At 38.1% G+C, this 23695-nt stretch overlaps 1 protein-coding gene across 1 annotated transcript; it reads right to left on the reverse strand.

Moving 5' to 3' along the window:
• Positions 1-2226: 2226 nt before the first annotated feature.
• On the reverse strand, positions 2227-23695 carry LOC140948080 (C2 domain-containing protein 3-like). Its single transcript, XM_073397301.1, has 36 exons — positions 23479-23695; positions 23051-23252; positions 22592-22698; positions 22314-22422; positions 21527-21609; positions 21000-21196; positions 20468-20570; positions 19722-19923; positions 18975-19242; positions 18477-18587; positions 18096-18234; positions 17432-17621; positions 17154-17269; positions 16792-16910; positions 16190-16387; positions 15240-15680; positions 14838-14942; positions 14310-14396; positions 13907-14011; positions 13520-13608; positions 13288-13363; positions 12992-13154; positions 12650-12891; positions 12013-12288; positions 10994-11256; positions 10471-10604; positions 9923-10285; positions 9440-9710; positions 9181-9286; positions 8522-8862; positions 8226-8370; positions 7911-7956; positions 7162-7334; positions 6871-6963; positions 5051-5271; positions 2227-4588 (listed from the first exon to the last, which is right to left on the reverse strand). Exons 1-36 carry the CDS (start codon positions 23567-23569, stop codon positions 3097-3099), a joined length of 7467 nt encoding a protein of 2488 aa, XP_073253402.1. The 5' UTR covers positions 23570-23695; the 3' UTR covers positions 2227-3096.

Here is a 23695-nt window from a genome sequence, read left to right on the forward strand (position 1 = left end):
TTCACGTTGGTGTACTGTGGAATCATCCTTGTACAATCACGCACCATCACGATCGATCACCATGTGCATGTGCTTAGTCGTTTGTGGTGATGATGGATTCATTCGATATTCCTTATAATTATGGGGACGCAAACTGAAAAAAGGGACTGGACTTTATAGTAAACTCCAAATGCATGCATTTTTTCTGTGTTAGATATTCAAATACTCTACAGTTTCTGTAAGCTTAATGTTAATTTGGTAATACACTGTACTTGTACACACAACACACAAGGTACCGTATTTATTCGATTAAACGCCGTTGCTTTTATTAAGTTTTCAGCATTTCCAATGTGGCATTTCTTCAAGGGTGGCATTTATTCAAGAGCTGCAATTATTTCAAAATCACTTTTTTTAAATCATTGACAACAGTTATTGTAAATCTTTCGTAAATATTATGTAATTTTAAGGTTCCAGTGTCTCCCTTATTTCGGGGAGATAGAATCGTAAATGTCTGGATGTTGTAAATTACGTAAATTACCAAGTGTTTATAAAGGGTTTTCTTATTATCCTCGAGTAAACATTGCATTCTTCTGATTAGGTGCGGCATTTATTCAGGGGCGGCGTTTATTGGTAATTTTGCTTCCATCTGTGGCATTTGATCAAGGGCGGCTTCTAATCAAATAAATATGGTAACTAATTTAACTTATATTAATTTTACATGCAATATACTCATTATGGAGCCTAGCCACACTTTTGCCATAGATACCAGGCAAGCTCTGCTGACAACAGTCCAACACCTTTTTCAGAATTCCACAAAACACATAAGACAAGGGTGAAAGTTATTTCCTTATTGGTAAAGAATGGAGGTTTGTGGAGTGAGTTGAAGAAAGCCTGCAAGAGTTGAGCAGAAGGATCTTTCAATGGGTTCCCTTGCATCTTTTTCTTTTTTTCCCACTTGTTGCTGCGGCAATTTCTTTGGGCATTCACACCCAAAACATCAGGTTAATATGCAGTTTAATAGCAAAATACGACACTGCTTTTGCCTAAAGGAGAATGGCTACGTTTGAGACAGATGCTTCACTAGTTAAAGATTCAGCCATTTGGGTGTCCTGTGGCTTTAATAGGATGTTTAACAACCTTAGGTATTTTATATTCCCTTGAATAACAACTGTAATTGACCACATTCATAATTCAACTGCCCCTGTGGTTCCACGTCCATTTTACTGCTTCTAACACTGTCATTTTTAACAGTCATGAACCTGAGCACGATTCAGGCAAACAGGCCAGAGAAAAAGCAAAAACCCATGTTAAGTTGACCAGAAACTTCAATTGTAAATTTTATTTAACTTTCTACTTGTACTTCCACTCTTCTCTGGGTTTTCAGGAATTCTTAAAACAAAGCCTGGTAAATGCCCAGCAAAAGAAAACAAGTGGGAGGAAAAGAAAAAGTCGTGGACAAAAAAAATGAGGTGGCATTGTGCAATTACCGTAGTACTTGACTATTGTAAACATCTTGGAGACAGTTTTTGTTCTTAGCCAGATAAAGGCAAATGGGAAGGGGAAAAAACATTGTTCCATTGATACTGGTGTAGTAAAATAACAGTAAGATGAAAAATGACTTTCATTGGATCATCTGTACTATTAAAGAGAAGGAAACTTAAGAGGGAGACTTACATTCTAGTTTGATAAACAGGTGGCTGCCTAGTAGATTGTGGGAGCTTATTTGAGAAAGTATGCAACTATGACAGAATAAATCACACATGCTCCCAATAGACTCTTTTAGTTTGTGTTTCATCTTTCCAAGTGATGTGAGTCATGTGATTTTCTTGTAGGGAATCTGCCCTAGTTTTTTAAAGTAATAATAATACAAGCTTTGTTTTAATATACATGTGAATAATAATTTGTTTCGTCCATGACCCATGAAATGATGGGATGAGTGCATCACAAAACAGCTCTAGGATGCATGATACCAATCACCCTCAGTTGTTTGGTTAAAATACAGTACTTTAGAGATGTGGGACTAGCTACAAGACAAGAAGTTCCTTCACTGTTATAAATACAGGGCTGGGTGCTTAGCAACCCAGAAACAAAAAACAAACAAAAAGCAAACAGGTAAAATAACATCATAAGGAGTATCCAAATATACCTTTTTCATGCTATTTTTTAAATATCCATGTCAATTAGACCGTCAGGCCTAATTTTGAATACATGTCACATGAGTTGTAATTGCTATTTGAAATACCATCTGACTGGATATTGAAAACTTGTGACTATCAGCAAAACAGCTTATCAAATTCATGATGGACATATGACCTTGTCAGATGATAATTTCTATGCTTTTATCACATCGCTTGGGGTTGTCTACTTATATTAGACTTTTATTAATTTTCATGCACTTTGCACATCCCAACAATAACTCCAATTATTATTGGAGTGTGATAAACATGAATATAGAGGAATTAGAGGCACAAAACGGTCTATTCTTCACGCACATTATACAGTTAACTTTCACTTGTGTTTTATTACGTTTTTGCACTTAAAATTAGCAACTTGCATTTACTCATACTAAAGGGCTTACTTTCTTAGCTACATAACAAAAACGCAGTATAACAAATCTTAAATTTTTCCTTACCAACTGAAGTTTTCTTGGGACGGATGGGGACGTTGAAGAACGTAAAATTAAAAGCCTGGAACGCTTAACACATAACCACTCAAAATAAACTGGAATGGCTCTGAGAACGTTTTTATTCTATAGAACATACTTATAGTCATGAATTCAACACGTTCTGTACATAAACAGGCAGTAGAACGGAATGTATAAAACCAAGACATTCGGACCCCTTCATCTTTTATTTAACGCATATAGTTTGTTCTTTTATTGTCAGAGCGTACAGTTGGTTCCGCACGTTTGTCACTGACAAACCTCTCTACAGAACCTGCCGGCACATAGATTTGTTTTTCACGCTGTTTTAGAGAAGCAGCAGTTGCAAGGAGTGAATATACGACACGACAAGTTATTTCTTTCTTTAATAAACCATATAGGTAGACGGTTTAATACGCACTACTTTCAACTTTAGAAGAAAAGGCAAAAGTATATTTCTCTTTCTTGATCTGCTGCTAAACACTCCCAGAATTGAAAATTTTAGCAATCCGAGCTGCCTCTGATCTAGATATTGGCGGTCTTTCGTCTCTTCTTGCTTTGTAAACAGGCTTGCGTTTAGTGAACTGTTCAGTTAAGTTCCCTTTTGTGTGTTGGCCGTCACTTTTCAAATGACTGGAACGAGCCAGTAGTTTGGAATGTGAATTAGTGCTGCCGTATCTTTGATTTGAGGAACCTAATCTTAGAGACCTCATAGACTCTACTAATTGTTCTGTGGGCATAAAAAAGTTCGGCAAAGTGTTTTTTAGATGATGACCAGAACGAGGAACTGACAGAACAGGGCTCGTTGGCAGTTCTCTCGACTGTGGTTTTCTGTAATAAACGGGAGAGTTGTAGTCATTTTCTTCATCGGTTTGAAAGGTTGCGTTTTTGGCATCTGAACCACTATTAACTGACCCACCAGCGGCACTTTCACCAGGGACGTCAGCACTAGCTTTATCAATGAAGTCCACGTTGTCCATGATTATCCTCCTTCTTAAACCTTGTTGGTCCCCTTTCATACTACTGTCAACTATTTCCTTGTATTTCACTTCGTCATTATTAGCATCAGGATTAAAATAAAGTTCTTGAGTGCTTGGCAACGACACTGCACCATTGTTCAGTCCAACATTTGCATCACTCTCTGAAGAAATTACGGAAGGAGATTTTGACAGACCAGGATTTTCAGACTGTTCTACAGGTTTTGGTATGTCTTCATCTTCGCTGCTTAGCCAACTGTCTTTAATGTCAGTAAACCTCGCAGTTTTCGAGTTATCCTGAACATATCCACTAACAGAGAGATCATCAGAGACATCACTAATACTTAGCTCACTATCAATTGACGGCCTCCGATTTTCGGCAGACTTGTCTCTCTCTAAACCGAAGAAACTGTCAACTTGCTGATTAGGATGTATATTTTCTTTTCTATCTTCATCAAAAGGAAAGAGGTCTCTCTTATTTGTTCCTTCATTTAAAGAAGTCCTTCCCTTGAAAGTGAAGAAGCTGTCACCCTCTGCATTTTGAAGTACACATTCGTCTTCACTTTTATGAGGGTCTAAATTGTCTTTGCTACTAGATGCTTCCACCTCACCCTGTTTGATCGTATCTCCAATTCCTTCAACAGTATCATCACGAACAGAAAACGGAGAGGACAGCAACCGCCTATCACCAGGAGTGATGATTTCTTTATCATTTAGCGAAATTACTCCCCGTCTAAATTCCATCTCCTTGTGTTCAGTTTCTGAGGCGGTTTTACTCCTCAAATCAGGTTCTTCAGCAATTCTGTGTTTGGCATGAATTGTCTCTGAACCCTTTAACTCTCTTGTGGCAACTGTGTCTGAGAAAAAACTTGGTAAAGCAACAACGGATGGGCGTTCCTGAGTGAGAACACTGCTATCCCCTACCGCACTGCCAGCTTTTAACTTGACGTTTAAATTTTGCTGTAGAACATCCAACTCCTTCATACTATGCCTAAGAAAAGAACACAAGGAAAAAAGAAAGCCTGACTTAAGTCTATAAGTTCGTACATATACTGACACAGAAGCAACTCGGATGCATCGTTCATGGAAGAATGCTTTGGGTACCTTAGTTTAAGGGGCATAATGTCTCAGTTGGCGTCGAATCATCAACATTTTCGGAGTCTTAGTGACAAGAAGAATGCGTATCAATTTCACTCTTACGGTACTATATTAATAGCGATTACTGTCATTACCAATTCTAATGAGTCTGCTTATTTTTCATCCGATAAGAAAATTAACGAAATTATCGACAAACACGGTTAAGTAGCTAGCTATGACAGAAAAAAGTGTTTCGCAGATCGCACTGACGACGAACAGTATCACATGGTATAAGGAACTGAAAGAGCGTATCAACTTGTAGACATGTTCAGAAGTCCAACCGAAAAATTGATGAGAAAACAAGTAGCCTACGCACCTTAATTGGGACAAGAGGAAGGAAGTGGAAGATACTGGCGCTGTCCCTACATCTGCATCCAGTGTGTGAATGGCAGTATCAAGTGTATGTGGTCTAAAGCCACTAGTTTGATCATCCTGAGGTTTTTTGTCTGTGTGTAATCTGAGGACTGAACCATCCTGGTGAATCATTTGATGTGATTCTCTCTGGTTGATTAGAGACGACGAGTCAGTCAGCTCAACCTAGAACCAAACTCGATTAGCTTAGTGAATAAAAGAAGTAAATAAAGTGAGGTGAGTAATTAGAAAAGTTCACTTACTTGCAAAAATTAATAGCGGAGCTCCACCCGCGCGCGAAGCGCGCGCGTGGGCGGAGCCCCATAGCTAAGGAAATGTGGTAATCTACCCATCCCAGAAAATTTGGTAATCACGTGACCGTACACCGAGCGAGCGAGCGTGCGAGCGACCGTCCGTCCGCACCACAGACATACCAATGTAAAATAACTCAATCAACAGCTCAGGTATGGGAACCCAAATGCAACTCAAGGTTTTATTTGGAAGGAAATCACATGGCCGCCCGGACTTTTAGAAAGAAAAAAGTCGTGTCTTTTTCGGCGTTATTTTTTATGTGTACACTAACGTGGATAACAGAGAAAGAGCTAGAGCGAGTTATTGAAAATTCGTTGGAAGAAAAACATGGAAATTCAAAGCGGCGGTGAGAAAATAAGAAATGGTAGCGGCCAGCAAGGTGAAAATGAGCGGTAGGGAAAAATAAAAGCGAACATGAACACTGGAAACAAAATATTGGGTAAGCACATACGACAATTTCTCCATAAAAATAGTGTGTAACTAGGAAGTTTGACGCTTTAGTCGTACAAAACAGCATTGTAGTCGTGCAAAACAACAGCAAGGGAAAGACAAAAACGCGTGCTGCACGTGCAAATTTGCTTTTCGCTAATTAGAAGAAAAAGTGTGCTGCACGTGCAATTTGTTTTTTTGCTAATTAGATCTATTAGTCTTGAAGCCATTTTCATTGTCGTCCCCCGTTTAGCGTTACACGATTTAATTTTTTTTGTTTACACGTATTATTAACCAGAGCTTCGCTTTTAGCCCTGGCTAAATCTATATATTATAATATAGTGTCAGTCAATGTGTAATTCATTTGTTAAGATCAAGCTACTTCGGAATAAGAAGTTAAAAGAAAGAAAGTGTGCCTTCCAAAATAAATGTCGAGCCACCTTAATTAGAGCCTGGAAACAAACGTTGCTTTATTTTTCGATAATCGGCGAGCGCGAGAAAGAAAATAAAGAACTAGTTGTTTTTATTTCTATTTCCTTCTTCCCCCACCTGTACCCCCTTACGCTAGCAGTCATTTAATTCCCTGCTGTTTTTATTTTTATCACGCGCAGTTAAGAGACTTTTAAGAGAAAAGAGAGGGTCCGTGAACAGGCTACTTTAATTATAGCTTTGAGTGAACTTAACCTTGACAGAATGATATTTCAACACAATCAGTTAAATTTTATGAATACACTTATCACAAAGAAGTATGCATAGGTGAGTACATAATCATGTTCTCGTTAAAACTTGCATGTGTATTTTAAAATTAGTGTAAAAGTAATTACAGTAATTTATAATAACCGATAAAGTAATAATTGGTAATTTACAATACAAAAACGCTGAAAAATATCACTGATGTTTGCAATAAATATTTACGATTTTGAAAATGTCACAATTTACGAGTTCAGAAAAGCAGGCACACCTAAGTAAAAACAGTGGAACTATGAATCTTTTCTAGATCATAGAAACTGTTGAAAGTCCAAAAGCAGAACTAAGTTAACTCACATCTTGCTGCGTGGAAGATGGGAGGTGAAGGCGCTGCCTTGAAGCAGGTAAAGATCGTGGAGGAGACACGGGGATAACAGGTGAAACACCAATCTAAAATACAACAACAACATCGACAACAAAACAACTATTGTGAAGAAGGTTTGGACAAATGTTGCAAAGTTTTGCTTTTAAATCTCTTCAAAAATTGTTAATCATTAGAGAGCCTTTGTTTCACATTTAAATATGTGTTTCATCCGATCACAGGATACCATAAATTCGGTTGATAAACTTTCGCTTTGTTCAAAATACCTTGATCTGTCCTTTGCAGTCTCCGTTAAAATCGGTTACATTGTACCAGCCAATTAGCTGCCTCATACCAGCCAACAGTGGTGATAAATCAAATAACACGACCCCAAGAACTCGGTCCGCACCACTGGAGCTATCTGGATTCTCTCTGGTAGAATCAGGTATTTTGGTGTGACCTGCAAGGAAAATTATATACCGGTACACCTGATTATTTCATTAGTGAAATAACTCGTACTCTTAAGTCTAAAACGAGAGGCATGAGTGTAGCAGTATCCAACTTAATACAGTCAAACCCCTTTAATACCTGGGGAGCCATAGACAAGTGTCCGTATTAAGGTACGGAAAAAGGGGCAACAAAAAACGGACAACTTGTTTTGCAAGATCGCTACAAAACGAGTTGAATAGCGATGTTGCACGTTTTACCACCCCTGTTCAAACCTGTTAACAACCTGATTTGTTGCAAGACAGGTTTTATTTGGGTGGTAAAACGAGCAACATCGCTTTTCAACTCGTTTTGCAGCAATGTTGCAAAACAAGTTGCACGTTTTTTGTTACCCGTTTTTCTGTACCTTTAAGGAGGTTGAATTTAGAGAAAATGTAAGGGCTTTTTTCCCAGGGACAAAGCAAACTGTCCATAACAACCAGGTGTCTGTATACTGCGGGTGTTCCTAAAGTCGGATTTGACTGTAGTTCAACTTGCCCCTATGTAATTTGCCTTGCTTCATTGGATTGTAATCAAAACTCAACTGTACCTTCCTCGAGCTTGCCTGAAGTGTGCCAAACCTTGAATTCAAGACCCTTACAGAGAAGAAAATACAAAAAAATTAGACACTGTCAAATTAAACTGAGATCACTTTGGGTGTTGCCAATAACGGGTCCCTTCTATCAATCCATCTAAAACAAGCATCATCCAGATGTTACCGTCACTAAGGGGAAGTGAACGTTATGTGACCTTTAAGTAGAAGGACTGATTAATCTGTCGACTAGAAGGTCCTGCAGTTAACACACGACAAAATAGACTTATACATACTTTTTAATAAGTATGAAAAACACAATGCTTCATTCACCTGTGAAGTGTTAAGTGAGCTATAACTTATCCTTTCCAGTCTCTGATATTCCCAAGTAGGGTTGGTTGAAGAGTCAACAACTGATGTGTATGAAGGCGGTACAGAAGGAAGCATTTGATAGGAAACATACACACTTGGTAATGTTCTGTAAAAACAAACAAACTGTTATTTATCAATTCACACTATGAAAACAGTGCCTTACTTGGCCACCTTTAAACCTGAGAAGCACAGATGGCGGTGAACCTGACAAGGCTTAATAGATTTACGGAATGTGGCAGCTAAAGCGTTCATGTTACCTTTCACCATTGCTTCCCGGAACAGTAGGAAGATGAAGAGCTTGTTCAATGATAACATGAGCGGTGAAAGTGTCATCATTATTTGAGTCAATGACGGGCAGCTGTGTTTCTGGTTGGCTGGGTTTAGCAGAGTGATCCTGGGTGGACTTGATGGTACTGCTGCGTGCGTCAGAATCTTCTAGAGGGGAAGCATCATTACCTGAATCATCTGAATTTACTATGTCTTGTGAAAGGTCAAACTGAAATGAAGAAGTGATAATCCAGTCGCCTGAACTCAAGTTAATAACCTCCGAAAGAGTCCACATGCAGCTAATACAAGAACACATAACTAGAGTGAGTGACTTGAAGGGACATTGGCCTTGCAATGATAGGAAGAGCCAGACTCAAAAAACACATCGAAGGTGGTTCATTATTTTCCAGAATGAATGAAAGTAACTTCCGCTATTTATAAAACTAAAACGAATACCCAAGAAAGTTAATAGTGGCTGTGGAAGACTTAATTAATTGAAGTGTACAAATTAAACAAAAACATATACAAAGAACTCCAGGGTGGTGTGAGTGACCTTCTTTGAGTATTTCCTAAGTTACTCCAAGGATGAATGTCTTGATGAAATTAGTAGTTGAAGATGGCTTAACACATGAAACCACGTCTGTCTTACCTCTGGGTCACTGCTATTCACATAACACCATTTAAGAGCCGCCTGTACATGAACGCATGCACCAAACAAGTCACTTGCTCCAGACCTGAAAAGAGGGTACAGTCCACTGCAAAATAACAAACAATGTCGGGTTTTAAAGTAAGTTAGGGATTGATGGAGACCACAAATTCAGTATATTTCACACTAGGAGCAAAAAAAGCCAGGGATTCAATAAAAAGACTCAAGGACATTTTAACCAAACATTTTAATGGATTGAAACCTGATTTGCCTATGTTTCCTCTGCTGGCTGATAAGTATAGATGAAACATCTACAAAGGCCGAGCCCATTAATCTGTCTCTTTTTCTTGAGTTGCTATCAGCGTCATGTCTTCTCTTACTTAGCCAGACTTGGATCTCTAAATTCTCTTCCCTCATGTACCAGGTGACAGAGGGCGTCTCTGGTAACATGATTTCTTTGCAGTGCTTCAGCTCACAGATGAATTTACCATCCCCACTATCTTTGACAGGTGTTAATCGTGAGACAATGGGAGCTACATGGAAAAATAAAAAAGGCGGTAAGGTGATCCCAATAAGGTATGTAATAATTCAGTCAAATTGTTCCCTCTGATTTACCACCAATCTTAACAGACAAATTAATGATATGCAATAAAGATGTCTGGGACAAATATACACCATAGACAAAATAATATAAACAAACACCTGAAATGGAGAGTGTATGACACTTGCATAGTCCTGTCCATACCTTTGTTATAGAGCTTATATCTTGCATAAGCCTTTACATTCCTGTCCTCTTTCTTTGTTGCGGTGTCAATGGAATTCAATTCTGAAGGAGGAATCCACGCCTTGCTAATTTTCAAGCAGAATTCCCAGTGTCCTTCTTTAGACATTTCATCCTCACCTAACCTGTCGTCAATATATTCTACTCCAGGTGGGGGTGACCAACCAACTCCTCTTGAAATATGTACGACATGATCTCTGTCTTCTTTCTCAGAGAAACAAATGCGTAGTTCTACTCCCCCAATGGTCTTTTCAGGGTCATCATGAGAGGACGCATCATGAACGTCGCTTTCAGTATGAGGGTATATTGGGTACCATCCTTTGACTCCTGAATACACAAATTTTACATTAATGTCATAAAGCGACCACAAATAGTCAGTACAAAATAGAAACCATATTTCCCTAGAGCAAATAGCATACTACCACTTTCAATCAAGGATGGTGACAATTCTACAACTGAACTTCATGAATACAGTTGCACATAAAATGCACTCAAATAAAGTACGGACTAACCTGTCTTACGTGTGAGAAGCATAATAAGTGGTACTCGTCCCACACCTAGCAACACGTCTCCTTCCCTACCACCCTTGCCATAGTCACCTGATCTTGTCACCTGGTTACCACTCATCCCTCGTGACATTTGATGCCTGGTTAGAAGTAATACTTTGTAAGTTTTCCTAACTGTAAATCCTCTATTTTCCACCTGGCTAATTCAAACTCCGAAGTTACGAGAAACATTTCTTAACACTTCTTAGCAACTTACATGGTATGTGATTGTTCAGTGAAAGCTCTACCCTAGATCTTCTTCTATTTGCTTTCCATTAATTAATAAAAAGTGTTGGCCCTTGTTGTTCAAAAGGAGGAGAGCACTATCCAGTGGATAACGCACTTGGTTTCCCAAATACATGTACTTAACCCCTGGAGGGAGATTTATCTAGTGGAAAGCACTATCAAGCTTTTGAACAACCAGGGCCTGAAGTGGCATTTCTCAGGGAAACGTTTCTCAGGCAAAAGAGAAATGAACCTGAATACTAACCAAACTTCAAAAACGATCGCAGCGTCTTCCAGTTGTTCTGCTAAGCTTAGCTGTTTCTTTCCTCTAACACCTGCTGGCAATACTATTGGTAACAACAGGTCTGCACTATAGGTGAACTCAGGGCTAAACGTTCTTGCCACAGTCCTCGTCACATGTTTACGCTTTCGTCCAAATGGGAAATGGATCACAATATAAGTATTGACACCAACCTTGGCAGGGTATGATAGGTTTGGGTTTGATCTGGCATGTAGACTTGCTGCTGCCTGTGGTTGAAGCAACAACACGGTTAAAAGTACATAAGCATTTCTACAGGAGGTGTTTGGTGTTGGGTAAAGACTAATTATACAGTCTTGAAAGGAAAATACAGCTTAACTGATAGTCTAGGATCAGTCTGTGCCTTTCCCAGGGGGACAAGCTGCTAAAAGAATCAAAAGCAGCAAAAAAACAGGGGCACCCAACGGCAATTTTCGGGAAAATATCTGTTCGGAAGACGATTTGAGATCTAGAACTTTCGGAGCATTTGTTGTAAAATTTCTTGCTTGCCTGCCTCTCCTAGGATTTTCGAACATTGACAAAATGGTATAATTACCCATTTTTAACGGATTTTGACCCCAAAAAAAGGCCACCTAGAATTTTCGGGAGCCTTTTCCTGGCTGAAGTTTTCGAGAAGGTAAGTTTTTATCCCTATAATTTTTGGATCACTACACTTTCAGCTAGGAAATCCGAACAGATGAAAAGTTTTTAGGGGATAAAAATATGCCTATATCTACCGTTTGAATACTAAACTACGTTCAACAATGCTATGTTAAGTGGTTTTGAACTATATCCTCATTGGATGCCCCTGAAAAAAGTACACCGAGAAGAAAATAGTAGGGTGAGTATGCAACAAAACCTTTTTGATGCTTCACCAACGTTACAATGACCACATTCATATTAATATTGAGATGGCAATAACTTATTTCAATTAATTGCTATCTGTCTTCTTTGCTAATTGTGAAGGATGTCCAAAGACCATTCACCTTTAGACCACAAGCTTGAATCACTTCAAGTGATAGACAAATTTGATTGTCATCTTCCTTCAGGGTCGTTTGTCCTTCTTTAAGACGCCTGGATACCACCTGCTGATACTTTACAGTAACATCAAGCAGCCCAGTGTCACGGACCCTGTCCTGTCGCATGCCATCCACCTCATCGCCAGCAAGGACTGTCAGTGGCAAAGAGAAGCTCTGGATGTTAGCTTCACCTTGTTTCTGCATTGTCACCATTGCGCAGAGCTTTGCAAGTGGAAGACTGGCCTGGATTAGAAGAATGTAAAACAGGATTACCTCTAAGAAGCCAAAGTTCCAAAGGCATTTGAAACAGCAGTACAATAAAAATAAAAAACTTCTTTTCTGAGCGCTTCTATGAGGATTTCACTGCCCAAACTCAATCATGTAAACTTACAGAAGGTGTGCATTATCAAAATGGCCGCAAGTTACTGTGCTTCTCAATAATGGCGACTCTGCAATGCCATTCTGAACATGTAAACGTCTTATGTAAAGCTGTACAGTAATTAGATAAAATAAGTAGCTTACTCAGCATTTATATAGTCAAAATTTGTATATTTTTTTTAGCATAATGTTATCCTTATATTATTGAATCTAGATAGCAACCCACCTTTGCCACCATCTGGTCTCTAATGTTTGGGTAATAGTATCTTCTCCACAGTTCAAAAGGAACTCCACCTGACCCTGGTACAGACGTAGCAGCCAGTCTTGAGCCGGTGAATGCTGCAAGCAAGTGTCTCTGGACTGGGAAACCTTGTGGAAGCTTAAAAGCATGTCTTGTGACATCATGGAATGCTGGATCAGGGACACACAGTGTTGTAGGGGTGCGATGTGGTTGAAGGATTGGGATCGCTTAAAAAAAATATCACAGGAATTATTCCATTCCAGAGTGTAAATGGCCTTTCACTTTGCAAAGAAGAAATTGAGATCTTACCATCAATTGAAAAATCACTATGTTGCAAGTCCCTCTGGAATGGAAAGTGATACTGTACAAAACAGTCTGTTTCACCCCAGACAGTGCTGCCAAATACACACAAGCCTCTAATGTCCTCAACTGTGATCTCAAACTGATGTTCGACTGTCAAAAAAGCACAACAAATCATCTTCAACCGTCTCTCAAAACCAGCGTGCCTTCACTCAGTCTATTAATCACATTAATAGTGGCCACCAAATAACCATACGGCTCACAGTTTTTGGCAGTAAGTTTCTAAGAGTCTGTTAGGATATGTGGTTTAGCTTGTAACTGACGTAGAGATAGTTAAGAGGATAGTTCACTATCTTACCAAGTTCTTGCAAACCTTCATGGTCATCTCTACTGCTCACTCTACAAATTGAATTAAAAAAGATGTAAGTCAATAACTGCTCAACAAAAAATGCTGCATTGATCATGGGGATACTAGAGGACTGACCACAATGCCTCACTAATGTACCTCACTGGAGATTATGTAAAAACTGTGATTTAACAATTTTACAAATTAACCTTTGATTGTCAAGATGGTGATCTGGACGTAAATTACTAATGCCAACCGGAAGATCTCCTCCACATTTCATAGCCAGGATGGCAGCAACCTGAAACAACAACAAAAAAAGGAAAGAGTTCACAGACATCCCTACAGCCTACTAACATACATGTAACTAACCCTAAACCACTTCTACCCAACCTTGTAACAGTAAGGCTATGCAAAACAGCAAGGAAAACCGGTTACTTAAGGACCCAATAATTTCAACCAGAGTTTCAGTATTTCAGTCCTAGTATAAATAAACAAAAAAAAGAAATCCTCCAGCGTGACTGGCATCCTCCCAAACAGACATTGGTTACATAGATCTGCTGGCTAATACAATCCAATGTTATGGTGCGCAAAATTACCTGCTCCTCTAAGCCCATGGCTAAAAGGACCCTTAGTTGACCATGCTGGATGTGAGTAAATGGATTAGTAACAGAACTCCACTCATCAAAGGCCACAACAGGATACTGAAAGAAACAAAGGAAGCTATTTTTGCCATCAGTCAATAAACTCACGCACAAACATAACACAGTCAAAGAAGACAGCATTAACACTATGCTTCCCAAATGGAACGTTGCTTTTGCAGAAAGGATATTTAACCATTTATGCTATTCTTCAATAAAAGCCAATTAAATAGTCACAAGTAAATTGCAATTTAAATTGTTGGACTAACCTACCACCAACCTGTAGACATTGATAACTGATTGGAACAAGCTATTTTCTTATTATTGCCGTCAGTGATCAGAGACAGAATATGTTAGTTACCTTAGACTTGAGTAGCATTTTAGTGATCTTGGGATCCCTATATGACAAGTACAACTGGTGCAATGGCAACTTCACAAGTCCTACCAACTAGTTAGAAAAAAAGAAAACTATTATCTTTTGCTTCCCAAAAAGGAAGAATAAAAAAATTATATAGATAATTTAGGAAATGTTCACACTAATAAAACATACTTTCTGTAGCTTCCTTAAAGATGCTGAGGAAGCCATCAATGGTCTGCATTCTCAAAAAAGCAGTAAAAACTGTGCTAGTGTGGAATTCCTTGATCTGAACCGTTTGTATGTTGAGCCACAAAATTATTACCGGCACCCTACCTCTGAACATTTCCAATTTTAGTTTTCCACAAGATTTGGAGACTTGTTTCACTTAAGTGGACAGAGTTATCATTGAAGAGCAAAATGTTCGTTTTGGCATTTGTCGGGTTCAGTATCACAAGCATGCAACATAGATAAATAGAAACACATATGTCACAAACAAACACATAAGTACTGTTTGTTTTCTTCCCACTTCACCTGGTCACCATGGTCCTGTGAAGCAATCCTGTTCCAAACTTCAATCACCATAAAGTTATTGCAGACTCGTTGTAGCAGAGATGAGGTTAGTAGCACCGGGGCAACCTAAACATATTGAAATAAATGGTTCAGTGCCACTCAGTGGTAATAATTAAGCTGATGTTGACCTGCCCTGTGTAGTGTTCAAGATCAAGAGAGGTTTACAACTGAGTTTTTAGGCTATGTATAACCTTTGGTTGGTGATTAACAAAAATTCCTAAAAAAAACATTTCTAACAATCTAAAAATATGTAACATAAAAACTGTAACTTGCTTAAATAAGCTGTATGTGTGCAAGTCATTCTGCACTAAAGGATGGCTCACTTCATGAGATCTCTTTCTCATTTTGCTTGGTTGGACCTACCTGCTTAAAGCCAAAAGATGGATTTGCAGCTCCCCAGCACACTCTTGATTTAGATAACTCATCACACCAAAACATACGGCAAACTAGGTATAAGTTGTTTTTAGTAACAAGCCCTTGGTTACTATGGTAACCATGTTGGATGAGATCCTTGCCTTCAGGTATCCAAAGTAGCAGGAAAAGTGTTAAAGGCTCTCTTTCAGGTTCATCAACTCTGTCAAATTTAGAAGAAGTTTGGAGCAACATCTTGTCTGACAGGCTGGCAGCCTTGGTTGGACTATGAGATGCTTTACCGAAAACCTGGCCAACAATTTGAGCAGGTTTTGTCACCTGTAAATGGTCTGCTGTCTTTGTTGGTGTTGTTGTGGCTGGAAGAGGGGGCTTCTTGTGAGCGCTTGGTTTTACATGAAGCTGCTTTCCATCTGTCATTAATTCCACTTTTACCTATATATATTAAGAAACATTAAAATAACATTACGTAAGGCAGGAAAAAGACATGTTGACCCTACCAATCCACAAGGAACTGTTTAAATTTAAAGGTAGATGTCATTGACAACACCATGTTTCAAGTAATATATCATGCATGAGATGCAGTGTTTCATCACCAGATGAAACACTGGGAAGAGAGTTGAAAATACAATGCACGGCGCAGTATTTTTGATGAACTTCGAAGTGTTTCATCTGGTGATGAAACATTGTGTCAAATGCTTAATATTACTTCTCAAACAAAATGATTTTAGAAGGATAAATTAATGATGCAAAAATGAGCAGTTCTTCATCTGATTTCCAAACACCATTAAACATTAATTTCCTTTGTATTTTCTTTATGAATTATTCATGAGTTTGAGAAGGCTGTTATAAAAATGTCAGTGACATGTTTCTTTAGTACTTTTTGTGGACTGTCATGAGAAAGAACTGTTGATTTTACACTTGGTTGGAGTACCTGGACTTACCAATAAGGGACCAAATGATACCCCATAAAGAGGGTGATCGTCTGAGGAGGAAGCATGATACACTGATGATGAACTACTGGATTCTTCACGTCTAATATGATCCACACTGTGTTTGATTTGCAAAGATGCTGATGAGCTGAGAGTGTCAGATTGAAGAACTGTCTTGAGAGGAAAGGTTGCTACTCCAACAACTACAGGCTTAAACAGAAATACAGCGTCAACTTACTTGGGAAAATTATTACACTGTATTCATGTAATTCAAACAGAAGAGTTACATCTGGGCCTGCTATCAGCCAGGTGTGTTTAAGCCTACAATCAGTGCAAGATTAGTTGAGACATTTTGCCCTAAAGGGTCTTTTCTTTTCTTGACCGACTTCAAAAAGGGAAAATAAAGCTTTTCCTTTCCCATGATCCCCTCCATGCAATGTTGTGCCCCTGTTTGAGCTACCTGTAGAACACCCCAACCTTTCTAGGAGGGGAGGGGAAGGGGTGTGGATTGTTTTGTTCTCTGAAGTTATCCTACTTGAGTTCAATGTCTCAACAATTTTGAAACTGATTGTAGCTATCCTACAAATTCTCAACCATTCTAAATAGCAATGTACCATTCTCTTTCCTGACTCTCTAAAGTAAACTCTGAAGGTCAGTGGTCTTCTCCACCAGTAATCTATCACAGTTGAATTAAACAGTGCTGGGAACACTGAGCGATGGTTGAATGATACTTCTGTAGAGAGAAACAAAACAATCTATTCATTAAAACCCTACACAGCAGCCAAAAACAATACAGATAACTAGTCTGTCTACATGACATTGTTAATAAGTCATCCATCATATTGGTGTTAATCTGCCTAATTTAAATGAATACTTTAAAACACACATTTGTAACTGGTGTTTGAGGTATTGAACCTAAAACCACCTTTATTAGAACAGCTATGTTGATTGCTATTGTCAAGCGATGAGATCTTACCTGCATCTTGGAGCTTTTTTGATGCAATTCTGGTTAGTTCTGTTGCCATAGATATGTTTTCTTTTTGTCTTTGTGTAAGCATTGAAGCAGGGAAGCTGTACTCAACAAAGTATGTCCTGAACAAAAATAATGAGAAGAGGCAGTTATATCTGTAGGGGTTGCTGTTCTCAGTGGAGTATGCAGCTTGATCTAAGTGTCAATGTCAGGTGTGACACCAACTCTGATCAACTAACAGTACATTATTAACAACTCGCCATCACAAATACAGACATTGTTACCCTGACTTCACATTATCTCCATTGACTCCAAGACTATCCACAATAACACGAGCAGCATCAACTCTACCCAATGCAGTCAGTTTCTCAGGACCAATATTTTCAATGAATTCATGAGGATTTGGACTTGACTCCTTGCCGTTCTTAGTTGATGGAAATGAATCAGCAGAACTATTTGTTGGACTGCGGTGACCTGCACAATGGGAAAAATACAGGTATCAAGACTGCAGACAAATAAAAGACACAGGATACAAGATAATGTACTGGTTACAAGGGCTGGTTTAAAGGGATGACATCGTTGGTGAATTCCACATTTTTTGGTCAAAGCTGACCTTAAAATATTATACTAGGTATTCGCTGAGTCATCTTTTGTCATAGTTGAAACTCTAAAAGAAAGATATCAAATGATTCTACAAAAGGGAAAACAAACCACAATTGGTGTGTCATTTTTCCACCAAAAGAGTTTTTGAGGACTCTGGGGAAGGTTTTATTGATTCCACCAGCAGTATGAACCATAGACTGTGTGCCATTGTCTTGTTTTTTTTTTCTTTGTTTGACGTTTTTTTTACAAGAACCATTCTTGGGAATTTTATTCTGAGAAAATAAATTTATGGACATGATAAATATTTCTATTGAGGCATTATTTATTCAAATGAAGACAGATCACCTCTATATTTTTCAGGGGTATCACTACTATTGGTTTGATTGGGATCAATATATTCCACACTTGATACATCTTTCTCATCACGTTCTTGTATGAGTAATTGCCGCGGAAATTGTTGCCTGCCCTTTGCTGTCCTGGTTTTCTGCAAAATAGGATACATATTGAACATAAAACCCTTCACAGTTTACCGTGACAGTATCCTCAATGGATGTTTAACAACGGTTTTAATAACAATTGCACAAAAAGAGGTGGATGTACATTACCATCATGAATCGACAAATTTGTTGATTCTGACTGCACATTAATTTATAATAGCCATTATTTTCCCCAAATGTATCAATGAATTACAGATAGAAACACATTTAATATATAAGCACCAGTTACCTTTTTCTCTTTTCTTGATTTTAACGAGATAACATGAGTAAAAGGTTGCTCATCATCATCATCATCATCAGTGCTGACTGTATTATCCGACTCTGTATCTGAAGCCACTGCCTGAATACAGTTTTAAAAAATAGCATCTTAAAAATGTGTGTGCATGAACGTACATTTTATTTTTCATGTTCCATTTTATTTCTTGTGGAAACTACAACAGGTTGTTAAAAATTGAAATAAAGAGTTTTTTTGTGCGGGATAATTTCTTCATTCTAATGACCGCTCTCATGGTGAGAAGAAAATTTAAAAAATTGCCTTACCAAGATTTGATACACTGGCACAATACATTAATGCAAGAAAGTTTTGCTCGCATGGTCAATGGTGACAGACATATTCACAGTTAAAGTAGCCTTCCATTAAAATCATGCAAATTTTGTTTTGGTTTTAACATGATCAACTTTTAAGTAAGATGATCAATTTTGTCAAGTAAATATTTTTGAAACCTACCGGTGTAGTGTAAAACAAATCTTTCAAAAGTGACTCATCATAGAGTGGTTCTCCAGCCTCACTAACTACACTGCTCTCAGGTGAGGAGTCAGAGGAGTTCATCATAAAATGTGGATCTTCTTCACCAAGCACTAAGTCAACAGCTTTATCATTATGTAAAAACACTGATTCAATCAATGCACTCTCATCTTCATCAGGTGTGTCAGGTTTAATATCGCTCTCATTTGAGGTAAGAATTGCCTTGAACAGTTTACCAGGAGGTGTAGTGCTAAAAGAATAAAGACTTAGAATAATTAAACAATATATTGGATACCAGGTAGTAAGAATTCTCTTAGTTATCAAACAAAGGAAGTAAGCAAGAAAATTTAGGGTCTGTCATGGCTCCAATTTTTTCTTTGGGTGAAAACAATTTTCAAGCAAAAGAGATTATTTTTAGGCTTCCTGTGTCTGATTGTTTTCAATCCTTTTGAACCCTAAAATCAGTAAGGAGATTTTCAAGACTACTCTTTATACATGTCCAGTGATCCTAATAAATAAGACTGGCTGCTTACTTTGACAACTGAGCCGTCTACTTCAAAACTTTGTGCCAATCTGGCTGGTTACCTATACTTGATTACTTTGGCAGTTACATTTCATTGTTAGTAATGAAAAATTAGATTCTGGTCAAAGTTAGGGCTTAAATAATCCAAGACAAAAGGATGTAACAATATATCAATAAGACCATTATTTTATAATGTAACAACTGACCTTTTCACAAATGTACCAAGTACCCCAGGTTCATCTAATTCATTGTCTTCATCAGCTGTTGTCACCATTGCTTCTCTTAGCTTTTCTCCACGCTTAAGTAATGCACCAATAAGATCAGATGATGATCTGGTATGCTGTCCATGGACTTGCTCTTGACTGCTAACTGAGGCTGACTCGGATGTTGATATTCCTTCAGGGTATCCTATATTTTATACAGTAAAAAAATGATCCATTCATTACTTGGTTTGGTTGGCAAAACTTCAGCATTTATCCTATATCACTTGCAGATTATATACCACTTATAAAACCAAGAGTAAAGTCATTACAGGGAAATCTCAGACCTCAGCCTTGATGTATTGACCTCGCTATAGCTCAGTCTTTGCTAAGGTCATGAGAAATTATGGACCTGAGCCTGCGATCGATTAAAACCAATAACTGGTCAGCAGATAACTTTTAAAAAACACAACACCTCATTGGACACCTAGCTAGTAATGCGTGGTCATTATAAGAAAATCTTGCCCAGTTAGAAGCCAATCAGAGTGTGCATACTATTGTAGCCATATAATGATATCTTTTTAACATTTCCTTCTCATACCAAGGAACGGTCAGTTTAATACAATCTGCTAATCATATAATAACAGGTCCAGACAGTCCATGCACCTCCCACAATCTTCATGATAAATCTGTTTTGGTCCATTTAACTTGAAATATACATTGAAAACAATGCTAATGAAATGTGTATAAACCTTTCTCTGAGGTGTCCTCAACTTCCCTTCCATCAGTTGCTTCTTGTGATTGTTCTGCTGTATATTCTAATCGCTCAGGACTGTTTGGAGCAAACTTGACAACCTAAAAAACAACAGGCATTCAGCAGGTTGATTTTCTATTTCCTTTGTGTCCTAACCTTAATTATTTATGAATTAGGAAATTGAGAAAAAAATAGGAAACTGAGAATCAACCTGGGTTGAAAAGTCTTAACCTGAATTTAATTTTGAACAGTAACTTTCACTTAAAATTAACAAAAAAAGTTGCAGCTCATAAAAGTCAACACTTAAACGAACATTTTAAACACAGGAAATTATAGCAGAAATTTTGAATGCACTGGGAAAGGGGCAGTAAGACATGCAGTGTCCTGGGGCATAACGAATCCCAGGATATCATGATCTCATCTTGTATCTTCACAATGAATCTTTGACTTGGTACATTACTGTACAATAACCACTAGGCATGCTACTGGGAATCCGATAAGAGATTAAGTATACCAGTAATACAATATACCTTAGTATGGGGTGCTGGCGACACAAAGGGGTCAGTGTCCTGGGCAGTGAGTCTGGGATGGGTGATGGGTGTGGCAGGGTTTAAGGAGAGAGGGGGTGGAGTAGGCTGGACATCACTTTCATCAGAAGGTCGTCTCCTTTGTGCATCCATCTCCATGTCTACTGTTGGTATGGTTGATGATATCTGGTTGTATGCTGCTGGAAGAGTTTAAAATATGAACATGTGTTATAGTTATAGAAGTCAAGAAAATCACAAACATGCAGGGATGTCCTCTGCCTTTGGCAAAAATATATTGGACGTACTTGTGCTGGGATAACACTTTCAAAGCTGTGCTCTACCAGCACTCAGTGGTCCCTGGTTGGGCACCTAAGGTTTGCTCCTAGAGCTAGGTGACAAGAAAATCTTAGTTTTTTTATAAAAATCATACAGTGGACAACCTGAGATTCACAAGTTCAGAGTAATGGGCTCCCTTCAATTTTTCTTAAAACACAGTCTTGACTTTGTATGAGTTGACTTTAGATAGTTACCTGATATTGACTCAAATCTTAAAGTGATGTACAACAGGGCTATTTTGCCACCAGGTGAAGTTGAGGAAACGACATCAAAGAAGCTAAAACAATATCAAAGATAAATCACAACCTGTTAAGTCTGTAAGTTAATCCACTCAGCTTGAGACGTAATGCAAGGAATTGTCTTTTCTCCAGTAGTTTCTGTTGGGCAGGTGGTTTGAGTTCAGCAAAATTGACAGAGTAAAAAGGTTTGAGGGGATCTTTCATTGCGGAGATCATCTAAAAGCTCTACAGAGCTTGCTTGATCTCTTGCCTTGTAGTAATGTAATAGGTTATGTGTGTACAAATTAATGAATGTATGGCCGTAAATAAAGGCACTTCTTCTCTCTTAATTGTTACTTTTATTTTGGGAAAAAAGTAGCCAATGCTTTTCATTTCACAATACGAAATGGAGCCAAAACCAGGTCTTTGAACCATAGCTAACTAGTATTGTACTGTCAAACTTAAAACTACAAGCTCCAGAAATATTTCTGGAATGTTATTGTGCTGCAAGAGAGGAACAAATCAAGTGTGGAAAACTAAGCCACATGCAGCAACAGTTATTACTGACAGCATTTGTAGTTTTGTGACTTGTTTGGATGTCCTGGTCGTCACTTTGATTACTCATGAAACAAACATTCCTTAATATTTTAGGTGTTTACAGTTTGGTTAGTTTGACAGTAACTTCAACAAAAATCACTGCAATACTTCAAATAATTTACTAGTCTGTGACTTGTAGGTCAGTTTACTATCGCTTTGAACTTACCCCTGGATAGGATCACTTGCAGAAAGCTGTGTGACATTAGCCAGTCGAACATGTCCCAACAATATCAGCGAAGGACCATGAACTACATCAAATATCAGTGATCCCATGTCTAAAAGAGAAATTAATTTCTCACTACAACCTTATTATGCGAAATACTGTTTTAAATATCATTTAAAGCTGTTCTCTCTTGACAGGTTCATAAAAAGCCCCTGCCACCCAAAACCTTTGAAGGTTACAATGCAGATATTTCTGAAATCCCATCAGCTGATTTAAAATACCTTTTAAGTAAGCGCTGAATTGTTTGGGACCACTACACACAGCATAGCGAACACAGGTAAATGTTTTCGAAACATGTGATGGGTCAGTTGCTTTGTCATCTTTGGGCCTAATAAATCATAAATGATAAGAACAAAAATTTATTACAGTCATTCAATTTAGTACTGTTTGATATGCAAATATTAACCCTTTAAACCCTAAGATCAAAATTTAAATTCTCATTTGTTGCCCCTATTCATTTCCTACAGAAGTAGTGGGGAGAAGTTGATTAAATATCAAGCAAATGCATCTTGTGTGATCATGTATGTGATTCTCATGACCACTCTGTTTTACAAAGAATTGATATTACAAGGAGAAATTTGATGCTGATCACTCTTAGGGCTTAAAGGGTTAATACTCTACACTTTTTACCTGTTGGCAGAACAGTGACTTTGATAGTTTAAATAATAGTGTGTAATCACCTGAAAAAGACACCATCCCCTTCTTCACCCCACCATTTAAGTCGTACTTGAACGTCATCCGGATACTTTGGTATTCTCCAGTGAATTGTTTGCACAGACACTCGCAGAAAACACCTCAGATGACCATCCACAGCTGGGGGTAGGCTGGTAACCACTGGGACTTGCTCAAGATCAGATACACGACTGGGATGAATGCGAGGAGCTGAAAAAATGTATGATTCTATTAACTGGCCCTTGAATTGACGGGTAAAATAATTTAATCAATTTAAAAAAATCTTCAAAGCTCATTCATGTGTATCCTTAAGGAAAACGTTGTAATAACAAAAGATCAAATAAGATTAATTTAAACTTAAGTTAAAAGCAACTCTCTAATTTTAAAACTAAAAGGTCACGCTACTTTAATATAAACAAACTGAAATGAAACCTACCAGTTGTTCGTTCAGCTGTTCGATCCCTCTTCTGCGTCACGCTTGAGGCCGTTCTACCCTTTCTCGCAGTCCGCTTTTTATGGTTTCTCATTTCAAATCACAAATAAGAATATCCTTTTAACTGTTAATCCACATAACGTTGACACACAAGGCAAATAAATGGCACAAATTTGAAGAAATTCCACACACTTAAAAGTGATTTGACTTTCCCGCCATG

Source organism: Porites lutea, chromosome 9, assembly GCF_958299795.1.
Source record: "Porites lutea chromosome 9, jaPorLute2.1, whole genome shotgun sequence".
Lineage (NCBI taxonomy): Eukaryota > Metazoa > Cnidaria > Anthozoa > Scleractinia > Poritidae > Porites > Porites lutea.

Coding starts and splice junctions, on each gene's coding strand:
- LOC140948080 (XM_073397301.1), bottom strand. CDS start 23,569: ATGAGAAACCATAAAAAGCGGACTGCGAGAAAGGGTAGAACGGCCTCA. Junction 18,235..18,476: donor AATCAAGAAAAGAGAAAAAG/GTAACTGGTGCT, acceptor CCTATTTTGCAG/AAAACCAGGACAGCAAAGGG. Junction 14,943..15,239: donor CATCTTTTGGCTTTAAGCAG/GTAGGTCCAACC, acceptor CAATATGTTTAG/GTTGCCCCGGTGCTACTAAC.